The 24,204-nt window shown below is 40.5% G+C and overlaps 1 protein-coding gene across 1 annotated transcript in view; it reads right to left on the bottom strand.

Annotated features, from left to right (window-relative positions):
- Positions 1-473: 473 nt before the first annotated feature.
- Positions 474-24,204, bottom strand: part of MYOC (myocilin) — a 76,111-nt gene continuing 52,380 nt past the window's right edge. Inside the window, exons 3-4 of the mRNA XM_044085252.1 lie at positions 10,295-10,426; positions 474-1,576 (exon numbers count right to left, since the gene is read on the bottom strand). Coding sequence (XP_043941187.1) covers positions 792-1,576; positions 10,295-10,426 — 917 coding nt within the window. The 3' untranslated portion in view covers positions 474-791. The remainder of the gene's footprint in view (positions 1,577-10,294; positions 10,427-24,204) is intronic.

Below are 24,204 nucleotides of genomic sequence, written 5' to 3'. Positions count from 1 at the left end.
ATATAGTGGAGACAAAGCACGTCTAATAAAATATCTCTGACTACAGAAAATATTCTTTTATAATATCACTGCAAAGACAGTCTCTGTTTAGTATGATGCCTTAAGCCACCTAAGTAACTTCCTCTTTATTTTTATAAATTGTCAGCTATGCTTTTAAATATAAACGTTCAGAAATACAATCACTGAAGCCTTATGCAGAAGTAAATACAGAGTTCAGAGATCAGAAAGCAGGAAGACATGTCAGTCAGTGGCATTAATTTTCTTGCTGTCAGCAGAGGTCGACCATGCAGGGTTATGATAAATATATATTTAGAGACACTTTCTTCAGTACAGGCTGCTCCTCCAATGCAAAGTGCCAGTTCCCAAAACAAGAGACCGAGAGGTTTCTCAAGCTGGTTATGAATGTTCTGATTGCAAAGATCATATGCAAAATGTTTGTTTTTTTCTTGTAAAAAAGTGTCCAATTATTTTTGCCATCAATAAAAGAAATTGGCTTGGATCTATCCATGCTAAAGATATTTGTTATTCTTGTGACAGGATTTCAAGATGTTATTTTGATGAGGTCTTCAGTGCTGCAGTAAAATGTTGGTTATACAGTCTTGTAGATCTTAGCAAAGTTTTCAGAAAAAAAGCCAAGGCTGATTTTTGGGTCTTAGGTGAATAAAAAACATGGCATTTCCCATCACAGCAAGATTTAGTATCTATTTCCTAAGTCTCCAGGGTTCTTTTGTCGCTTTTGTTTGTTAAGGATAACAAGTCTGTGATCTCTGCAGATGACCCTCAGAAGTAAATCACATTTTGGTCAGTCTCACATCATATACAACCATATGGGAGTTGTCCCAAGCAAAGAGTTTCTTCTCCCTAGGGTTGTAGTCAGTCATACTGTTGTATCTGTAGCGGTTCTCGAAGGGGATTCTCAGCTGCTTGCCAGTGCTGGTACTGACATTGTAAGCAAAGCTGATTGTTGCATGCTGGGAAGAGTAACTACTGAGTGTGTACAGTGTCCCGCAGATCATAAATGTGTTGGCAACAGACTGCTTGCGGATGTTTGTCTCCCATGTACTTTCAATTTCCAGAGTATCGGGATTCAGTTTGGAGATGACAATGGACCCTTTAGCTTTAGCATTACTATAGATAGCCCACAGACCAAGTTCATCAACAGCCAGATCAATATCAGTATAACCTCCCCAGGAGTAAGGGTACTGGCCATGGAAACCAGCATTGTCCAGCTCTTTCTGCAGTACAATTGTTTCTGTCTTCAAGTCATACTTGATCAAGGTTCTAGACTTGCGTTTCTGGTAGTAGAGGAAACCTCGATAGACGACTGCCCCAGTGCTTTCAATAGACTTTGTTAGCACATGGACCCTGGAAGGGTACCCTTTAGCGAACTGATCTAAGTCATCATATTCGAACACCTGACGTATGTCGGTGCCTACTGTGTCAATTCTCCATGTAGTTTCACGAGTGTAAGGTGCAACAAATTCAGGGTCTCGCATCCATACACCATACTTTCCTGCAATAGTGTCAGCCTTTCTGTATGTGATAGGGTCTCCAACTGAGGTCAATTCCCCACAACCTAGCAAAAAAAAGGAATAAAGAAATAAGAAATATATTATTAATGTATACACACATATAACTAAATCATAGAATCCATGAAGGTTAGGACATTAAAGAAAACGCTTTGTTTCTAGAACCAGCTGTTAAATCAAATCCAGAACTCTTGTAATGTAAGTGGATACCATTGTGCTATACCAGTATGCTAGCCTCATCCTGGATAACCTGATTACATGAAATTTCTTTATCTTTCTTCTCAAACACTGTAATGCTTCATTGCAAGAATGAACTTTTTAGTCACAGTTGCCTAACCAATATTGTTTTATATGTTTAGTGCAAAATAAACTGCACAGGTAGTAGAGAATGCATATTATAGGAGATGCTCTTGCTGTGAGGTGACAGTGTTACTTGGTGTCTCACAATCACATGATGAGTACTATTGTCACCATGCAGTAAAACGCTCTCTGTTTGGTTCTCACTTGGAGTGCATTCTGTGTGCAGTCTTATGCTCTACCCTGTGTTCATTTGGGTTCTCTCTGGGTACTCCAGTTTCCTCTCACTTACCAAAAATATGCAGTAGGTGGTTTTATGAATCTAAATTGTCCATAGATGTGTGTAACTGTGACTGTGATATGGAAGAAAGGCCTGAAATCTACTTCACTTCCCTTGCTACCTAGTAAACTCTGAGGATGGTGATGGTTGTCAGAGATCAGCTTGGCTAACAAAGTGCAAGAGTGGACAGATCAGGTCATGCTGTTTATATCTATATAAGACAGCAAATTTGCTCTACCAGATTTGCATACACTATATTGAAAATTCAGGTGGTCAAGTGGGAAAAGAAGCCAGATATTGAAAAGTCAACTGGTCAAGTGGAGAAAAAGCCAGTACAGCTAACTGAAAATCAGATCACTTATTACCATCTTTTTTTTTTGATGTGCGAGATCCTGGAACAGTGGAAATTGGAGAATTTGTCCTTTTCCCACAGAGCAATGTCAGAGCTGATATATGATTAGCAAGGTGTTATGAGGTTATGTGTGGTGGCTTGACCCCTACAAAAAAGTGTTTTTATTTTGGATTAATTAACATTCAAGCAGTTATTGTTTCATATTGAGTGTGCGACTACCTGCCATACCCTTTCTCCACCCTACTTCATAACAGTAATACCACAGAAGTCATTATTGTAAATGTCTTAGATAAGGATAGTCATCATCTTCTTTCGGCTGTTCCCGTTAGGGGTCGCCACAGCGGATCATCTGTTTCCACTTCTTCCTGTCCTCTGCATCTTGCTCTGTCAAATCAACCACCTGCATGTCCTCTCTCACCACATCCATAAACCTTATCTTAGGCCATCCTCTTTTCCTCTTACCTGGCAGCTCCATCCTTTTCCTAATATACCCAGCATCCCTCCTCAGTATGTCCAAACCAACGCAATCTCTCCTCTCTTGCTTTGTCTCCAAACTGTCCAACCTGAGCGGACCCTCTAATATACTGATTCCTAAGCCTGTCCATTCTAGTCACACCCAGTGCAAATCTTAACATCTTTATCTCTGCCACATCCAGCACTGACTCCTGCCTTTTCGTCAATGCTACTGTCTTCAACCCATATAACATAGCTGGTCTCACTACTCTCTTGTAGACCTTCCCTTTCACTCTTATTGGTACCCGTCTGTCACAAATCACTCCTGACACTCTTCTCCACCCATTCCACCCTGCCTGTACTCTCTTCTTCACCTCTCTTCCACACTCACCATTACTCTGAACTGCTGATCCCAAGTACTTAAACTCATCCATCTTTACCAACTCTACTCCCTGCATCCTCACCATTCCTCTACCCTCCCTCTCATTTACATACACCTATTCTGTTTTAGCCCTGCTGACCTTCATTGCTCTCCTCTCTAAAGCATATCTCCATCTCTCCAGGGTGTCCTCAACCTGGTCCCTACTCTCACTACATATCACAATGTCATCTGCAAACATCATAGTCCACAGGGCCTCCTGTCTAATCTCATCTGTCAACCTGTCCATCACCACTGCAAATAAGAAAGGGCTCAGAGCTGATCCTTGATGTAATCCCACCTCCACCTTAAACGTATCCATCACCCCCACCGCAGTCCTCACCAATGTCACACTACCCTCGTACATATCCTGTATCACTCTTACATACTTCTCTGCCACTCCCAACTTCCTCATACAATACCACGACTCCAGAAGGCATCTGGGTAATAAAGTTCGCAGATGACTGCAAACTAGGAGACATAGTCAAGTCCCCAAATGATGTGGACATTCTGCAGAATGGCCTCACTGAGACAGATGCCTGGTGTCAGAGGCATGGCCTCAAGCTCAATGCCAAAAAGTGCATTGTCTTCCCCTTTGGTAAAAACTCTGTACCAATGAACTACCACATAAATGGCAGTCTACTTAATGTTGAATGTGTGATAAGAGACCTTGGGACCCAGGTGGACAGTAGTCTCTCCTTTGATAATCACATCACCACAGTAGTCAGGAAATCCTTCTATGTGGCACACCTCATCACAAAAGGGTTCTCATCCAGGAAAAAAGAGGTCATTGTTCCCCTCTACTCGGCACTCATTAGACCCATTTGACCCATTATAGAGTACAATGCCCCTTTTGGAATGTACCTCACAAGACATCTGCAGCAGCTGGAAAGGCCACAGAAGTACCTCACAAAGAGGATTACTGGCCTCAAACAGATGCCCTACACTGACCATGTCAAAACACTCCAGCTTTACTCTGTAGCATATTGCCTACTCCGAGAAGATCTCTGCCTAACATATAAAGCTATGTTAAACCCAGAGCTGTTGGACATGCTACACCTAAAGAAATCCTAATCCCTCCAAGCTACATGCTCTAGGGACCTAAACCTTGTCACCACAATAAACAGGACATGCTGGAGAGATAGATTCCTGTCCCAGAGACTTCCTATACTATGGAACAAGCTACCCATCTATGTCAAGCAAAGTTCCTCATTAGCACTCATCAAGAGAAATCTTAAAGAACGGATGGGAAATAGGAAATACACCCCGGGGATCACTTCTGTGGCTCTGCTTGGCAGGGGCACAGGACATTAACTTTCTTGGGTGGCATAAGCCAGGGAACCTTGTTGGCTAGATTTACTTAGGCCCTTGGGCCGATAGCCTAGTACCTACCTATGAACCTATACTATAAAGATATATTAACATGGAATTATCCAGGAGAGACTGTGTACAACAATCTTGATTGAGTTTTATAGTAACTTAATTCATGTGGATTATCACCCCATGTGATATTTTTACATCTTGCTAAGACATTTGACTTGAACTGTCATAGCTACACTACCTGAATGGAATATTAATCCATTAATTACACCATAGAATGCAGAATGGTTAAAGGACAGGAAATCCAGAGTCTAAATTAGAGCGGCCTTTTAAGGGGGGTCATTGGGGACATGCCTCAATGATGAGTTGCAGGTTTGTTTCTCTCTAATATCTTTGTTTACCATGCTAACATCCCAAAACATCTGTGTATCCAAGTTTGCTGACAATGCCAAAATAGAGGTATCGTGTCCACAGTTCATGATAAAACCATTCTTTAGTGTGATGTAGACAAATTATACTGTTGGTTGTGTAGTGACTGAACAGGCTTTAATACCTGGGGTGTATAAACAAGCAGTACCCATATGCTCTGAACCATAAACTTCTAGACAGATGCAATGAGTTCAGAGATCTTGGAATCCTAGTGAGCAGCAAACTGATGTCTGACGGGTACATTACTGTGGTGGTTAAAAAATGTTATTGTACCACTAAAACCATTGAATCATTTTCTTCAAGGCATAAACTACTTATTTGCTAATGTAAGACCTTAGAGCAGTGCTTGAGTATGTTCTGGCTTTTGTATACATATCTCAATATCAATGAATGAGAAAAATGTGAGAGTACTTTACAAAACAAATGTCATGTCTTAGGAGATTAGGCTATGCAGAAAGACTGAAGACTCTGGTTACATTGCAGTTTACCATCGTTTACTTAGAGGTGACCTAACTTCAGGATGTAAATATTCTCCAGACACCATTTTACAGGCCACAGTTAGTATTTACTTTTCTTCACTTAGTGTCAGCCCAAGAAGCAATCATCTGAAATTGTCAAAGATTTCATGAAAGCACAAACAGTACTTCTTTCATAACAGAATTGCCAGGGCATGGAACTTGTTACCTTCTTCTGATATAAGTTATTTATGAACATCTTTAAAAGCCAGATTGATTTACTTTTTCTCTGTGGATCAGGGCTTATGACTCTCTTGAGGCGGTGAACCTTTCAAGTAACATTATAAAATTGTTTACAAGTCAGATGAGTCAACAGCAATAGATGGATGGATTCTATTGATAATACTCTTTCACCGTTTGTCATTGCTTCTGTCATGTTATACAGTTCATCACCAGTGCAAGTCAACATTTGATTCTGCAGCTTTGGTACACAGGTGTGAGAGTATGTGTGCTAGAGCTTAAACCCAGCAGCAATCCTGAGTTTGATTCCCACAGCTTCCACTTGCTTACTGTGTGACTCTTAGCACTGCAACAAACCCAGTTCACAATTGCTTCTGTCATGTTATACAGTTCATCACCAGTACAAGTTAACATTTGATTCTACAGCTTTGGCACACAGGTGTGAGAGTATGTGTGCTAGAGCTTAAACCCAGCAGCAATCCTGAGTTTGATTCCCACAGCCTCCACTTGCTTACTGTGTGACTCTTAGCACTGCAACAAACCCAGTTCACAATTTGCAATTGGCAGTTTCATTAGCCTATGTGGCTTGCAGACTGCTGGAACAGGGTAAAGTATTACTGCCTAGGGCACTGTGCTCTTTCATGAGTTAATGTTTAATGGTATATGTAAGGAAAATATAACATTCCTTCACTGTGCAAGCAATGTAGAGAAATGGATTTAAAAGAACAAACATCTGAAAAGAAATGAATTAAACAGGCTTTAGCTCAGGAGTTCATAGGTGGTTACTAGGTTTATAGTCCAGGGAGCCATTAAGAAGGAGCCTATGCCAAATTCTAAGTGGTTCCAAAGTGAAGCATTTTTAAGTGGCTCCAAGATGCAGCAGTTTTGGATCTAATTCTGTGCATTATGCATCTAATGGAATACTCTTTCAGTTGTCTACATAGTACATCATGTCCACAAACCCTGAAATTTGTGCTGCTGTAGATTCTTGGTACCTTTGGAGATGCAAACCAGTATATTTGCAGAATCTATCCTAACCCCAAAACTGGAACATATTTTTGTTAAATGTCTCCTTGCTGAGTTCTATTTGATGTTTTGCCATGTTCACTTTCATCAGAGATGTTCTGGAAAAAGGCAGCATGAAATCCAATTACATCTTTATAACACAGTTGCAAATCAATATGATGCCTACCTGTGATTTGTGGTGATCTTTAAAATGCAAACATTTGAAAAACACCTATGGAGAGCAGGAGAGGCATACAACGCCCCTTTGATGCATAATCCTGTGACTCCTAATCCATACCAAACAATTACAGAACACCTGCGAGCATAGCTGTCAACCTCTTAGCACAAAAAATCTGGACAAAGCGCTAGAATAAACAATATTTTGTTTTTGTTACCATACATTTTCTGAAGGATATTAAGTCGGAAACTCAAATGCCTCTCATTAACTAATGAACGCTGTCCTCGATGATTTGCCACAAATTTTGACGAACAGACCAAACATAGGCAAACAATCTAGACAGTTGAGAGGCATGCCTGAGAGGAGTATATTGCAGAAGGCTAAAACTACAGTGTGTAAAGTTATATTGCTTATGTTTATCATTTTTGTTTTATGCTGATCTTTACATTAATTGATACACCTTTCTCATTTATGTTATCTAACTCAGTAACACATGGAAAATGAAGCTTTTGATTGAATGTTGAGGGCTGAACCTGCAACTATGGTTAGTGCTGTGTTCCAGTAAACAAACTTAAATTATTTATTTATTTATATTTGTTGACCGGGAGTGTCCGACTGGACATAGGTCCATTTTCAGCGGAGGCCCGGGGAGAAAAGCACCACAGTTAAAATAAATAGACAGTAGTTACATTGGATTACATAGCGATTAACAATTTACATAGCAATTACTTACAACATATTTACAGATGAACATAGTACATCAGTAGACAACTAGAATATTTATCTGTGAAGTACATAACAGACATTAACAGATGTTAAAATAAGAAGTTCCTGCTGTATAACTACTAGGCTTATGAGCATCTGAGCTTGCTATAATCAAGGTAGTTAGTGGAGTGGAAAGAAAGGTAGTGGTTGCATGGGGTGGGTGATATTAGAGTGGGAGTTGCAAGGGCATAGATAAACAAACAATGGTGAATGCTAATACAATATGTGCAGTAGTAGTTAAAAACTTGCAAAAATACAAAAGAAAACAAAACTGTTCAGGTTACCTGCTTGAATGAAAGTTCCAACTAGAACAAACTGAATAATATTTGATGTGTTACATTTTAACAATGTATATAAACACTCTCTGGAGTCCCAAACCCAGTGCTGTAACACTGAGTGCATCTTAAAGTGAACATGTTTTTATTTTGTTAGCAGATCTCTGTGAGCTATCAAGTCAACAGTATATCACTTTAGTAGGCAGGGCTCAGCGGAAATAACTAGAAGGCCAAGTCATCTGTATGGCTGCTATCACTTGTGTTTGACCAAACCAGAAAGTGTGCAAATGACAGAGAGGAGGGGTTCCCAGTCAATACTGCTTGTTCTTAACAGCTTGAAGTGCAATGTCAGGAACCTGAAATTTGCCAAAAGCCAAAATGTTGTGGATAAAACTAGGCAAGCCATTGCAGCCTCTTATCTCCCCCCCCCCCTCTCAGTTCTGCACTTTTTTTTTCACATCTATATTTTTTCCCCTCTTTTATGTCATACACTTGAGCAGGTCTATAACAGATTTTATGACTTTGCCTCATAGCACTACTGTTAGGACCTTTCTGTCGCTCCACTATGCTTTAACCATTAAGTCTTCTATTCCGCCAACTGCATTTCATTATTTCAGCCATCCTTTAGAGACAGTCCCTCTGAAATGTGAAAGCCACAAGTTGGTTACATGGTGTTCATCCCTAAATTATGCAACAAATATGCAAAATGCAGTTTCCTATTATATCACAACAATTATGGATTAAACTACCATTCAAAGGATGCTCTATCCCATATAAGAATTTTTTTTTAATTCCATGTTTTACCTGTCGTAAGCCTGGACTTGAACTTGGGATAGATTTCCTCTAATTCTCTGACATCAGTGCAACTAACATTTAATCAATTACTAAGCATTATCACCTAATTACAATGTATTACTAGTTCTCTATACATCTTTGGATCACTCCCTTCATATCAACTCTCCTCTGATTAAAGACTTGTCAAATATTTCTCTGTATTTTATTATACATAGAAATTATTTTTTCTGGCTCTTACAGAAGATTACAGCAATTCCATTTATTATAAATCTATTTAACACCTTTATTGAATTATCACTTAAGACATAGGCAAATATACATTTATATAAAAGAAAGCAAACTGCTAACATGTTCACGGTTACAAAGGTTATACGTCACATACTTGCTTTTATACAATTATCATCAATCCAACATTACATAACTTGCTCAATTCCTGCATTCCCTTAAATCTCACTCCTCCAAAACATTATTTTGCATGTATTATTGTTCCCACAATTTCATTTTTTATGTAGTTTGCTCCTAACATGTCCTATAGATCTCACTTCCATTCCTTTTATCTCTGCTACAACATTCAGTGCTTCAAATGCAACTGGTTTAGACTATGATTCCATTTTCTAGTAACTGCTTTTTTGTCACCCCCAGAATTATATTTAACAAGGCCTTAGTATGTCTAGGCAATTCAGATCCTGCATCCCAACTAAATAATAATAATAATTTATTTAGTTACACCTATTTGCTCACCCAATATTTCTGACAGAGTACTCTTTAGAGAATTTTTAAAATCACTCAACTCATTGCACTCCCAAAAGATATGTTCCCAGTTATCTCTTTCTTCCCCTTTACACCTCCAAAATGTTCCATTTACCTGAGGAAAACATTTTTTGGAGTCTGCTTGGGGTATAAAAATACCTATGCAAATATGTCTGAGCAAAGTTCCTAAATCTTCTGGAATTTGTTGCTCACTTGGGAGCCGTACATATATGCCCCCATTGTTTGCTTGTAAATTGTTTACCCACTTATGTATCCTCCCTTGTCCATTTATTTGGTTTACCACCACCTGCTGTTATTCATATGGATTTCTGTACTGATGTTATACCATGTCTGTGAGATTTTGTTGTCCTAACTTCTCTGATTTCCTCGCTCTCAGTGTTAATTACAAATTCTTTCCCTTACATGCTGGTCTGCAGATTGCCTGTCCTTTTTATTGACTGCAGATATACTACTTATTCAAACTGTCTACAGATTTCTCTTCCAGGTACTCCACTGAAAACATAATCTCCCCTGTGGATTTACTGGGCAATGTAAAATATGTCAAGCAGTTAAATAGTTAATCTGTCAATAAATAAACTGTTTTCATATCAAGTATATTGTATAATTATGAGAAAATATTCAGTCTTTCTTGTTTATGCATTTTGTGCCAGCAGACAATATGTTTGTAAATATTAACAGAACTAAACTGCAGCTAAGAAAATATAGACTTGAATGTGAAGGATTGCCGCTTACCTGAGTTTTGATCCTGGGTCTTCAGGTTGGAGGGAGACTTAGGACCCTCCTGTAACAGCCTGGAAGCTGGAACCTCAGTTAACTCAGATTTTAGTTCTTGGTATCCAGTGCTCTCACGGTCCCAGCTAGTAACTGCAAAACAAAAATAAAAATACTTGTCATACAGGAAGGAGGTACTTAACCATTCAGTCAGCATATGCTGGTGGAAGACTTTCAACCAGTTAAAGGAAGGTAACACCTAGATTCAACATAACTCATCACCTAAAGTCTGCACCATTCAGCTGTACCTATTTCCTTTCAAGAGTATTTCAAGGCATTCATCCCTTTTTGCATTTCAAAGTATATTCAATAACTGCAGAGATGTCACATACAGGCCACCATAGTTAATATGATCAATAGCTGGAGATGAAATGCTTATGCTTCTGTAGGTAAATAATGGTGATTCTCTTTAGAACTACCTAACATTACACAACAGGCAGTATCACATTGTTACCAGTTACTTAGCCTAGTACCTACCTATGAACCTATGCTGCAATCAGCCCTGGGGCCTATATAAGCCTAGCCAAAAAGGTTCCCTGGCTTTCGCCACTCAAGAATATTACTTTCCTGTACCCTTGTCAAGCAGTGCCGCAGAAGTGATCCCTGGGGTGAATTTCCTATTTCCAATTCAGTCATCAAGATTTTTCTTAAAGATGGCCAATGAGGAGCTTTGCTTGACATGAATGGCTAGTTTGTTCTAGAGTATGGGAAGTCTCTGGGACAGGAATGTATCCCTCCAGCATGTTCTGTTTATTGTAGTGACAATGCTTAGGTCCCTGGAGCGTGTGACTTGGAGAGATTGGGATTTCTTTAGGTGCAGCATGTCCAGCAGATCTGGGTTTGACATAGCTTTGTATGTTAGGCAGAGATCACCTCTGAGTAGGCGATATGCGACTAAGTAGAGCTGGAGTTTTTTGAGACAGTCTGCCTGTGGCATCTGTTTGTGGCTGGTAATCCTCTTAGTGAGGTATTTCTGTGGCCTTTCCAACTGTTGTAGGTGTCTTGTGAGATACATGCCAAATGAGGCATTGTACTCTATAATGGGTCTGATGAGGGATGAGTAGAGAAGAACAATGACCTCCTTTTTTCTAGAGGAGAACCATTTGTAATGAGGTCTGCCATGTAGAAGGATTTCCTGACTACTGTGGTGATGTGGTTAGCAAAGGAGAGACTACTATCCACCTGTGTCCTGAGGTCTCATCACACTTTCAGTGTTTAGTGAGCTACTGCCTATGTGGTAGTTCATGGGTACTGAGTTTTTCCCAAAGGGGATGAAAATGCACTTCTTGGCATTGAGCTTGAGGCCATGACTTTGACACCAAGCATCTGTCTCTGTGAGGCCCTTTTGTAGAATGTCTACATCATTAGGGGATTCTATTATGGCTCCCAGTTTGCAGTCATCTGCGAACTGTGTTAGCCAAAGACCTTCTGTGTTAGCCTGTACTTCAGAGAAGTAGATACCAAACAGGAGAGGACCCAGGACTGAACCCTGTGGTACCCCACTTGTCACTGGTCTGAAGTCAGACTTGGAGTCGGCTACTTTTACTGTGTGGGTTCTGTCAGTGAGCCAGTTGGCCACCCATCTTATGACATAGGGATTTATGCCCAGTTTAGTGAGTTTATCTATAATTCCAGAGTGGGGGATGGTATCAAAAGCCATGGCAAGGTCAAGATAGGCTGTGTGCACTACCTTGCCCTCATCTACGGCTTTAGTGACTGCTTCAAAGAAGTCAATCAGGTTTAGTAGACATGATCTAACATTAACTAACCCAAACTGAGTAGGGTCCAGGGTTTGGAGGTTACCTATGTCTTTGTTTATAAGCTCTAAGATGATACATTCCATGGCCTTGCAGACCAGACTCATCAGGCTAATGGGGCGGTAGTTTTTGGGGTCCGTGGTGGTACCCCCTTTGTGGAGTGGGATAATCATCACTGTGCACCATTCAGTAAGCACATAGGCTGAGGTTGAGGCTATGATTGAACATGGTACTTAGGTGCGGTGCCAGTTCGTTCTGTAGTTCGTGCAGTATGCAGTCTGGGATGTTGTCTGGTTCCATGGATGCTGTGTTCTTGGCTTTGGAGAGTGCGGTCTTTACTTTTTCATCCGTGATTACAGGGGCTTTGCATTCTTCCTGTATTAAGATGGACCCTTTGGAGGGTGAGAGGGAGGTAAATTGGCACTGAACCTATCTGCCAGGATGTTGGCAATATCGGTTAGTTCTGTATATTTAGTGCCATTGTGCTGTAGCTCAGAGCAGATCTGAGTGTTGCCATCAAGATTCTTGACATAGCTGTAGAATGCTTTGCGGTTGTCTTTGGTATCAATGGCAATTTTATTTTCGTAACTGGTTTTTGAGGATTTTATGAGGGATCTCAGCTTCTTGCTGAGGCTGACCAGGGAGTTCCTCCAACCTTGGGATTTTACTCTTTTTTGCAACAGCTTCTTCCTTCTGTTGTAGAGTTTGTTTATAGCAGGGGATCACCAGACTGGCTTCCTTTATTTGGAGGATAGCATCTTGGTTCTGTTGGGGATGGCACGATCCATGCACTCGTGTATGTGCTTATACAGTGTATTTATGTAAGATTCAGCAGTTGTACCTCTATTTTCTGTCTGCATGGGTGTTGTAAGGTTTGCCACTTCTATCTTAAGAAGCATGAAGTTGGCTTTGGAGTAGTTTTTGATGGTGGTTTCCTTAATGGGGGATGGGGTGGGATATGGATGTCTAGGGTGATTAGCTTGTGGTCAGATCTGACCAGCAAGGAGCTGACCTCTGGTGTGGAACATCAGTTGCCCATATCGGTAATGACCAGGTCCAGGATATTGCTGCTCTTGGTGGGGGTTTGTACAAGCTGATCCAAGGTGTTGGAATTTATAAATTCCAGAAAAGTTTGAGTGAATGAGTTGGTACATGAGTAGTTTTCCCACTTGATGGCGGGGTAGTTGAAATCACCCATAATTAAGGTATTGGGTTGTACCTTAATATTTTCCAGTATCTTAAGAAATGAAGACTGGGAATCCTGGGGCATGGTAAGGGATCTGTAACAAGCTACAACCTGGATTGCTGTCTTGCCCAGTGTTAGTTGCACTTAGATAATTTCAGATGCATTATGTTGAGCAGCTAGCCTGGAGGTGTGGATATTCTTAATGAATATGGACACGCCTCCGCCTTTAGTGTTTCGGTCCAGGTTAGGTGGCTGAAAGGTGTGGTATGAATTATAGCCTGGTAATGCAGGGGTGCTCTCTGGAGCCTTAAACCAGGTCTCTGTCACTGCACAGATGTTCTCTATTTTAAGGAGTGCCTTGTGTGAGTGCATTTTGAGGTTTAGACTTCTAGCATTGAGTAGCATTACCCTCAGAGTTTGCTTGTTTGTACCTGTTACAGTGGTGAATTTAGAATTTCAACCTTGCCTAAAAAAGGCACTATAGGGGTGGCAAGAGTCTTAGGCAGTATCCAGAAACCCAGGGGTGACAGGTGCAGGCCATCTCTGGCAAAGCATCGTGTTCTGTCGACTATTTTGTCCCAGGCAGACAGATACTGGATCCCCTTAGAATGACACCAAAAGCTTAGCCAATTGTTGAAGTCAATCATTTTGTCCTTGTACTGTGGTATCATTCTGGGTGATGGCAGGATGCTACTCAGGGCTAGGGTCATACCTGCCTGGGCTACAAGATCTGAGAGCTCCTCCATGTCTCTCTTCATGTAGTCCAGGGAGGTAGATCTCAGGTCATTTACACCAACACGGACAATGACAGAGTCGTATTTGTGCTTGTTGTGGAGTGACCTGAGTGCATGCATTATGTGGCAGATCCTGGCACCTGACAGGCAACTGACAGTAACTTTCTCCTTGTTTAGCCTGGCGAGTGGGACATCAGTGCGCCTATAGAGTCACCTATGACTAGTGTGTTGGGTACGTTGTTTTGCCTTATGGGCTGAGGTTGAGTGGCACTCTGATTTTGTAGGCTATGTGTCATTTGGGTAGTGTTGAGGGGTGTTTGTTGTCTGCGTTTCCATTTGGGAGGTGTCTGTTGCTTGGGCAGATTTTTAATGAGACCCTCCTTAAATTTGGGTGTATGCTTTGGGTTTCTGTGTGTTGGTTTTGGTAGTGCGGGTTTTGAAGGACTATGTGCTGAGTGTGGTGTGGTGCAGGTGTTAAACTTCTCCTCTTGACTGTCTAGTGCAGTCTTGGCTGGAGAGAGCTTAGCTTCCAGTTTGGCTATATAAGTGCATCTCTCACAGGTTGTAGTGTTGGGTGGTAGGAGGAGAGGGTTGTCAGTGTATTTGAGGCAATTGCTACATTGCCCCAAGATGCCCAGATTCATCAGGTGGACAGGAGAAAACACCAGGAGCTGACCCATGGACATACCTGGATAGGTGCTTATTAATTTAAGTACTAAGAACTGTTTTCCTCTTGACAAGTGAGGAAAGTTGAGTGCTGTAGTAATTTGTAGTTTATTTAGTGCTTACAACGAGTTCTTAGCAAGTGCTGAGCACAAGGAAACAGTTTTGAGTGCCATTTACATGCAGATCACCTGACTCGGGTGCATAACAAATGTCTGGTCAGTAACTACACACTAGCACTCCAACTCCTGCTATGAGCTACACCTTGCTTTTCATCACTACAAACTGAAATGTGTGTTGGGAAAGTCTCTGCAGTTACTTTTCCTAAATTATGGAATATTTAACAAGTCAATTACATGCCATCCATTCCTTCTGCACTTTTTCATAATTTTCATTAAAATATTTTATACAGAGCAGTGCCTAAGGGCAAGTGCAGGTTTTACTTTCACTTCATTCTCATGATAATCATGCTTGTTAGAACACCAGTATTTTTCTTTTTTGTTATCTTTGCTCCTGCTTATGGTCTGTCATCAGTCCCCTCCCTCTCAATCAGTTCATTCAATCCCTGTCACTGAGGTGAAGGTCAACTTGTAGGGAGCCATCATGCAGACAGCCCACAGGGGTGATTCAAAATGTTTTTTACTTTCTTGTATTGTATCCCCTGTGGACTCAGCAAAGTGCCAAGGAAGGAACAGGCAGAGGGTAGACTGTAGAGGACATACCTTCACTTCCTCAAGGGGTATTGGTGCCATCATACCTGCCCCTCCTCTTAAAAAATGAGTCATGTTTTTCCAGTATCAATTGGGAAATCTTACCACCCAGTGTACCCCCCGGTATGTACAACCCCACTACCACCCTTAGGGAGGTCACAAATCACACCCTTTCACTCCTTCCCCTCACTGCCTGGCTTCTCCAGTGCTAGGGCTGGTAACTGAACTCTAGTTGCCTGGGTCACAGCCGAAGCTCTGTTCCTCTGCACCATGGAACTATGTTAACATACTTCTTGAAATCATTGCTTGTTACTTGGATTCACATTTATTGCAGAGTTTTCTGTATTACACAATCCATGAATTTTGTATCTAAATCACTGTTTTGTGTACTTTTCTTTCCATTTTTTTACATAGGATTAAAAACAAAGTGCAGTCAGTATACTGACTGAAACAACATGAAGCCATTTCTAAGAAAAGTATAAAGTACATCATATTGTTGGAATAAAATTACCCAAGGAGGTCCATATGATTGTGATGTCCCTGCTCTGAGACAGTAATCAAGGAGCCTTAATCCTCACCATTGACACTAGAGAGGGACATTCACATGGAACAAAAATAGATACCCACAGTATTTCCAGATGCAGCTGTCTGCACCAAGCACAATTTCTCTTAAGAGCACACGGGGAATATACTCACTTTGGGGGCTGTATTCCCCTCTCTCTCTAGGCTCCCAGTATGACTCCTTACTGGCACAGCTGTAGAGTTGAGTCATCAGCTGAGTTTTCCAAGCCAAGTCCTCCAAGTAGTTGACACACACACTCTTTGAGATTTGATTTACACACACACACACACATACACCTGGGAAATGCTGACACAGATTTACCAGCTATGCCTCTCTGCCCAGAGTATAAGGTAAGTACTGCCACCAGAACACTCCAAAGCCAGCTGCTCTAAGGCTATTACAAGGGTACCCAATTATACTGAGTAAAATTAATACCAATAAGAATGGTAGTTCTTGACCAATGCAGCAAAGCTTTCAGGAGCATCCACAGTGTCACCAAATAAATATAAGTACTCTGGTGGTGCAGCGGTTAGTGTTGTTGCCTCACAGCAAGAGGTTCTCCTGTTCGATTCTCATCTGGAGCACCTTTTGTGTGGAGTCTGCATGTCTTCCCTGGGGGGTTGGGTGATGCTTAAAGACATGCAGGTAGGTGCGTGCATGAATGGGTGTGCCTTCTTTGAAGGTTGGTCATTGGGCTAGCAATTTGGCACCGTAAAAATCCACTGCCAATCACTGGTGGACTGGAGTTCAGCTGTGGCAACCCCTAACCGGGAAAAGCCGAAAGACACTTAACTCTAAAAGGTTAAAATATTCTCTAGAAGACCAGCCACAATTAAAAGTTTAAATATATTTAATAATAAATAAAAAAAGAACATGAAAATACTAAATATCTATTACAATAAACATGAGAGTTTCGATCACAGGAAATATTAAAAATAATACTGATGGAAAAGATTCACACAGATACAGAAAAACAGCATTTAACTAATCTCGCTATATTTTCATGACTGATTTAATGTTAATTTCACCAAATGGGCTGGCCAACGTTTTACATTCTCAAAAGGTACTTACAGCTCTAATAATTTTTCGAACTTTGACCAAACAATGGATTTATTTAAAGACAAACTGTACTCCTTGAGGAGTACACAATTAGAAATTGACTACCTTAATGAATGTGTGAGAGTTAAGCGTATCCCAAAAGGGCTACGCCTGTTTAAATTTCCCAATAATGTTCAGCATGGTACTAGTTATTATTTTAAGCTATGTGAAATTTTTGACAAGGCAGGGTTGGAAATGCTGTATGTGATGATTGGGGAATATGAGTTAAAGGCACAAACGCTCATGAATGACTTAGATCTTTTGAACAATAAATTAATAACTGATTCAGATTTTAATGCTTTTAAACCCAGTTATGATAAAGTTTTTGGCAATGTTGACACTTTCTGTGACAAGATTCTTAACAGGAAGTTAAGAAAACTAGAACGTGACTTAGTGGACTATAGAGATGGTTTGGCTTATCCCTTTCCTAATGGGCATAATAGAGGGTTTTTTTCCAAGACATCCACCATTGATTTAGAAAGGGCTGATGATATTCATGAAGAACTAGAGGAACTTCCTAGAAGAAGTGAAAGATTAGCAGAGAAAGGTAGGAAGGGTAACAGCAACCAGGATTTTCCACGGAACCCCGGCAAGACCGGGGTTTGGGGACAGAGACAAGCACCGAGGGCCTGGAATACTGGATGTTGAATGCCTCTTATTCATCTGGGGTCCCTGGAACTTTAGAAGAACCCCCCATAGAATGCATTCCTATGTTTGATTTAGATACCAACAGCCTTGATATCACAGAAGGTAATTGCACCATTTTGAGGAAGGACAATTTTGCTATCTATAATTATACAGACGTGGATCTAGATGAATGCGCCTTTGATGTGTTCACTCGGGGTTGCAGTTTGTACCATCTAAGCCCATGAACCTGACACAAGCTTTAGTAGAGTTGAAACTGTTCACCAGAGGACTGAATTTAAATTTAATTTTCAAAGGCCTGAGAATGCATGACTTGGGCCTAACCCGTACCAGCCTGTTCAACCCTCCACTCCACCCGATAATCCTCTTCTTCGAGAGACTGGTGGAGAATGATTTTAGGAAATTATCCAAAAGCAAAAAATCCTTGTCTTATCCTAATCTTTCTGACCAAGAAACTAACTTCATAAAACATCTTAAAGAAGAGAAGATCAGGATTATGAAACCAGACAAGGGCGGAGGGATTGTCCTCATGTTCTCTGGGGATTATGAGGCACACATCCACACCATGTTACAAGATGACGAACAATATGAGACGGTTTCACGCAATGAGGTCAATATCGCCTTCACACGGATTAACTATTACCTGAAGGACCTTTTACTGCAACAGGCTATCAATGAGAAGGCATTTAACTACCTTCATGTGGAGAAGCCCAGAATACCGGTCATCTTTGGGATACCGAAAATTCATAAAGGTACCCATCTTCTTAGATTCAGACCGATTGTGTCAGGGGAAGGGGGTGTGACTGAACCCTTGGGGAAATTCATTGACTTTATGACCAAGGAATACATATCCTTACTTAGCCACGTTTGTAAAGATTCCTGGCATTTCTTGCGTGATATTCCCACTTCATGTTGTTCACCAGACCTCTTAATGGTCACTGTGGATATCAAGGATCTCTTCTCCAGTATTCCACACAAAGAAGGATTAGAATGGTTTGCTGAATTTCTTAATCAAAAAACCACCCTTACCAACAAAATGTCCAACCTACTTACTGAGTTGATGGAAATTGTTTTGTCCAACAATTTCATTTTTTTCAATGGAGAACTGTTTCGGCAACGTAAAGGTGTAGCCATGGGAGCACCCTGTGCATCTTTTTATGCAAACGTGGTATTGCATATATGGGAGCACACTTTTGTCCTTACACCACCTTGGGAGCAGCACATCCTTTTTTACAGACGTTATTTGGATGATATCTGTATCCTATGGACTGGATCGGAGGAAGACTTGACGCGGTTTTTCAGTCACATCAACTCCACTACCAGCTTCCTACAATTTACATATACTGTCGATTTACATGAACTTCATTATCTAGATGTCACCTTGTACAAGGACTATACCCAAAAAGCTTTCCACTCCAAATTGCACCGTAAATCTACCTTCTCCAATTCTTTTTTACATTTTGAGAGTGCACACCCCCTATATCAAAAAAGAGGAATCATCAAGGGACAGCTCATCAGAGCAAGTAGAATATGCAGCACCCAGGACGAGTTCGAATTGGAATTGGAGACCCTACAGACCCTGTTCTTGGAAAGAGGCTACCCCCTGGAACTATTCAGAACTTTAGCCGCTGAAGTAAGTTCTTTAAGACACTCCCTTTACACACCGATATTGGGAAGAGGACCGGAATTTATGTTCAAAACTCCCTCGAATACAGAAGTTTCCCACACAAACAGTTTTGCATACACTTATTCATCCAATTCCCAAGAAATGGAAAAAACTATCATGCATCACTGGCCTGTTCTGGCCCTTTTTGAAGAACTAAAGGACTTTATACCATCCAAACCCAGTTTTGTCCGAAAAAGAGGGGCCAACTTTAAGGAAATCTTTGAAAAAAGCACGAAATTAAGAAAAAAGTTAAACAACCCAGGCTGGGCACATACAAATGTGGCACTTGTGCACAATGCCACGCCATATCGAAAGAACCATCTCCCTATATTTCATCCAGGAATTTTAGAGTACACCCGACAGGTTTTTATACGTGTGCCACTAAAGGGGTTGTTTACTTGGGTGTATGCACTACCTGTCAAAGTTTCTATGTGGGTAAAACTGAGAGGGAATTAAGGAAACAAATCTATGAACACCTCTACGATATGGCTAAAAAGAAAGAGACAAATGCCTTTTTCAAACATTCCCTCTCTTGCCCAGAGCTCAACATTCAGTTTCTTGTTTTAGAGCAAGTTGAACCAGATGCAAGGGGGGACGATTGGGAGTCTACCTTAGGTTATCGCGAATTACAATGGCAGCTGAGGCTGGATGCAGGTAGACCGCCTGGGCTCAATGGGACCATCAGCATCAAACCAGTTTTGAAGCTAAGAAGAGCTAGGTTATAGCCTTATTGCTGAAGTCTATCAACACAACAACTCACCCATACACTAAGCCAAACCATATGGGTAACTATTGTCCTGCAACTCTCTAAGCCTTTACCATCTCTACCACTATGTCTCTATCTATGTCACTGACAAATGTCCATTGTTAATTAATTAATTTATTACTATCACCTTCTTTAGTAGTATGGAGTTAATTTTAAGAAAAGTTTTTTTGCTCAACATACTTTAAGAAAGACTTTTGGAATTCTTTTTAATTATGCACTCATTGTCCCCAGTACATTTAGAAATACCTATCACTAAATGGTTTATCATGGGTCATGGTGCACAAACAAGAACTCCGATAATAATAATAAAAATATCCCTAGCTATATGCAATTCACTCAGTGCACTCAATATGACTGCCACTAAATTTTTAACCCTAATTTTTAATTCTTAACTTTTAAATTCTTATTAGTGAAGTCCTGTACTCACAATCTGGCTTTACAGTATTTATACATATATATATATATATATATATATACATTTATTTATCTGTGGTTTATTTTTAATAGAATTAATTTTTCATTATATACCTTTAATTCACTAAAGCACTTTGTCAACAAGTTGTTCCAATTAAGAGTATAATTACTAGGACATATAAGGAACACTGGTACACAGAACTTTTGTAACACTTGATAAAGCTCAGGACTGCCTGAGCGAAAGCGCTTGTGTGATTTTTTTACTTCGAGGTTTGTGTAACCTTTTACTCGAGAATTTTATTATTAAAAGTATTCTTTGATTTATAATTAAGAACTGCTTCCTCCTTCCTTGGTCGTGGATTACTACTTCTCTGGTCACTGTTGCTTTGGTTTTCGTTTTAATAATAAATAAAAAAAGAACATGAAAATACTAAATATCTATTACAATAAACATCAGAGTTTCGATCACAGGAAATATTAAAAATAATACTGATGGAAAAGATTCACACAGATACAGAAAAACAGCATTTAACTAATCTCGCTATATTTTCATGACTGATTTAAAGAATTCCTATTACTTGGTTATTTACTAAAGCAAGACAAGATGAAATGGGTGAGTGCTCTTCCTTCTTGGTCAGGTTTCAAAAACAGACTGCTCTGAGACTTCTGTCTCATCTAGTATTAAAACATAATTTCAGTGCTGGATTACAGAATGACATCACATACATCTGGTCATCTGACTCTGGTTCTCACACTACCACCTTTGTTAAAAACTGAACCAGAATTTAGCACATATGTGTTACCATACACACAGAGCTTTGCTGAGATGTGTTATAGCATCTAGAAGCTATAAAACCATTTCAAAACTTCCACCCTTCCAGGGTAGCAATTCGTTCACCCCTAAGGATGATACAGTAGGATAACCTAGTCCTATTTTCATAGACATTTCATCTCTGGCTGCAATCAGAATTGTAACATACAATCTTTATGGCCTAAACCAGGTAATTTAATTTCAGACTATTTTTCAAAATTAGCTGGACTGAGATTAACCTCTTCTCTGCCAGTATCCTCTGTTACAATATATTCATTTCAACAATTACAATACAGTCTGACATACAGATGCATTTCTTTTCTGTCCAGCAGAACTCACTGTTGGTATATTTTTAACACAAGCAGCTCTACAAATATATTTTCAATACAATCATCTGTACAAATCAGTTTGATATACAAATGACATAATTCTTTACAAAACTCTAGCTAGCTTTGCTGGCATATGTTACACATCTACTGTCCTAGTTGTGGCATAGCTGGCACTATCCACTACCTAACATTGTCACATGGATGACTAGAATAGTGTACAAACTACTTACATGAATAAATGAAAGAAAAAAAGAGGACAGGAAGCTTGGAGAGAGGCTAGATGGAGAGGAGAAGTTTGATGGTTATGGAGAACTATCATATTAGTGACATGGAGGCTAGTGGGTTGCCATATGGCTGATGTGGGCTGCAATATTCCAGCATCATAAAGCACAAGTGACTTAATTTCCAAGAAGTAATTTAAGAAAGGTCTGTAGCTGGAACAGTGAGAGGAAAGGTGTATTAGATTTGATCCACCTAAATAGATTGAGGTGAGGAGGCTGAGAGGATAACTGCTATGTCCATGCAACAGTAAAGTTCAAGGTGAAAGATCTGAATGGGTGTGGCCCAACAAAAAAACAAGATGTCATTTTACTGGGTTGACTTTTGTATAATGTAAGATTTGTGTGAGGGAAATTGAAGTGACAGGCAGAAGTGACTTCACTAAGGCTGTAGAATTGAATGATAAGTTACTGGGCTTCACATCTGTAAAAGGAGGCTGTGTCAGGGTACAAGGGGGAAGGAAAGAAGGGCAGGGGATGATAATAATGGAGTGTCAGATTTGTGGGGAAAGAGCTGCGTATAGTAGGGGAGGACAGGACAGGCAGGAGATGTTGAAGGAAAAGGTAGGCAAAGTGTTACTGGGCTACATGTGACAGTTGGTGGAGACCTGAATATGCTCCCTTTTGTGCCATTTATATGGTAGAGAAAAATACAGAAGTGTTTACAATTCTTTTTCAGCCTAGCCTAGGGAATAGCTATGTATTGCATCTGGCCCCTTGTACAAAGATGGGTCCAGGAAAATCTAGATAAATATGGTCTTCTTTATGACAACTGAGATAACCATGTCCACTTGTCTGATTGCTACCATGGCTACTCTTTGATTTCACATCTGGCATTTCAATAGACAATGATCAGGAAGCTACATGGAATAGAGTAGGATGTAATGTTTCTTGATGGAGGGAAAACTGGCTTATAAACAAAGAACACAGAGCACAGTATTCAGAAAGGACAGCTGTAAGACAGAAAAGGGACAACTGCAGTAACAAAAAACAGAGGGCATGATAGCCAGGTGTGTCTTCACTGAGGTCTCTAAGTAATGGGGGCCACATGGATCAGTACTGAGCCCAGTTCTGTATGATCTCCTCATGGATGTGGTTAGGTCATGTCTTTTTTTTTTTACATAATGGAAACTGGGTATGGTAAGTAATTGTAGGTGTAGGAATCTCTTTGGTACAGAGTGATGGAGCTCTGACTGTTGCCCCAATCAGCTGGGTTTGGGGAACAAATGTTAGTGCCAGAAGAGATGATAAAGAGGATGTGAAGAGGTAAAAGAATGAGTGGCTGAAGTTATATTGTCCATCTCGTGGTAGAGGGAGGTTCTTGACATCTGGCAGATGCCGGGCTCCACTGTAACAAGGGACTTTGGTCTACCAAATAGTGCGCTACACCCGGATAGGGATCAGTATGTGTGGAAACAGATCCAGCAATGCACCCAGCACTCCAGGGCCTACTGCAAAAGTGTGCCATTAGCTCCAGCAGAAATGAGGGTAAGAGGATAGAAAAAATCTCTTAAGTTCTTCAGGATGATGGGCACAATCTTCAGCCCTTGCCTCCTCCTTCTCTGTTCTCAGGCGCTGGGATGAGGGGAAGGATGGGGCTCTGGGGTGACACGGTTTTATTGACATGGAGGAAGAGGCCACAGTTGCATAAAAACTGACTGCATGAGTTTGGAGGGTGATCTGCATTAATTGGTGGTTGCATTCAGGAATTGGCAGCCAGAGAATGACCAATGAAAGCAAACACGGTGACACATACTCAGAGAAATAATGCCATGCCAGCAGTATGAGCTTCAGAGCAAAGTGGAGGAGCAGCGAGACCTTAGTATGAATATTACATGGATGATGAATCACTCAAAGCAATATGTTCCAGCAGTCATAAGGGTGAGCATAATGCTGGTTAGAGAAGCAAATGTTCTAGAAGGTTCAACAACTCCTACCCTGTGTAGGACACCATGGACTACCATGCGCACTTCTGCAAATCTAGTCACACCAATGGCCTTAGACTGATGGCTGGGACCTACAAGATGGGCACTATGCTGGCAGAGCAGGATTTAATATATGAGAAAGTCTGTGTTTATGAACTGGTATAGTCCAGAAAAGGAGCATAAATGACTTGAGGTTTGCAGGAACATTAGGGGTTAGGTTTGGTATAATAGTTAAGGTATTTAACTCAGAGGCAAGAGGTATAACATTTGATTCTCACCAAGGGAAATTAGCTATGCTTAAAATGACCCACAAAGGCAGCTAGCCTA

The sequence above is a fragment of the Protopterus annectens genome, chromosome 10.part0 (assembly GCF_019279795.1).
Source record: "Protopterus annectens isolate FY-2018-M chromosome 10.part0, PAN1.0, whole genome shotgun sequence".
NCBI classification, from domain to species: Eukaryota; Metazoa; Chordata; order Ceratodontiformes; family Protopteridae; genus Protopterus; species Protopterus annectens.
Note: the sequence above shows the minus strand (reverse complement) of the source record. Positions and strands in the feature narration are given on the sequence as shown.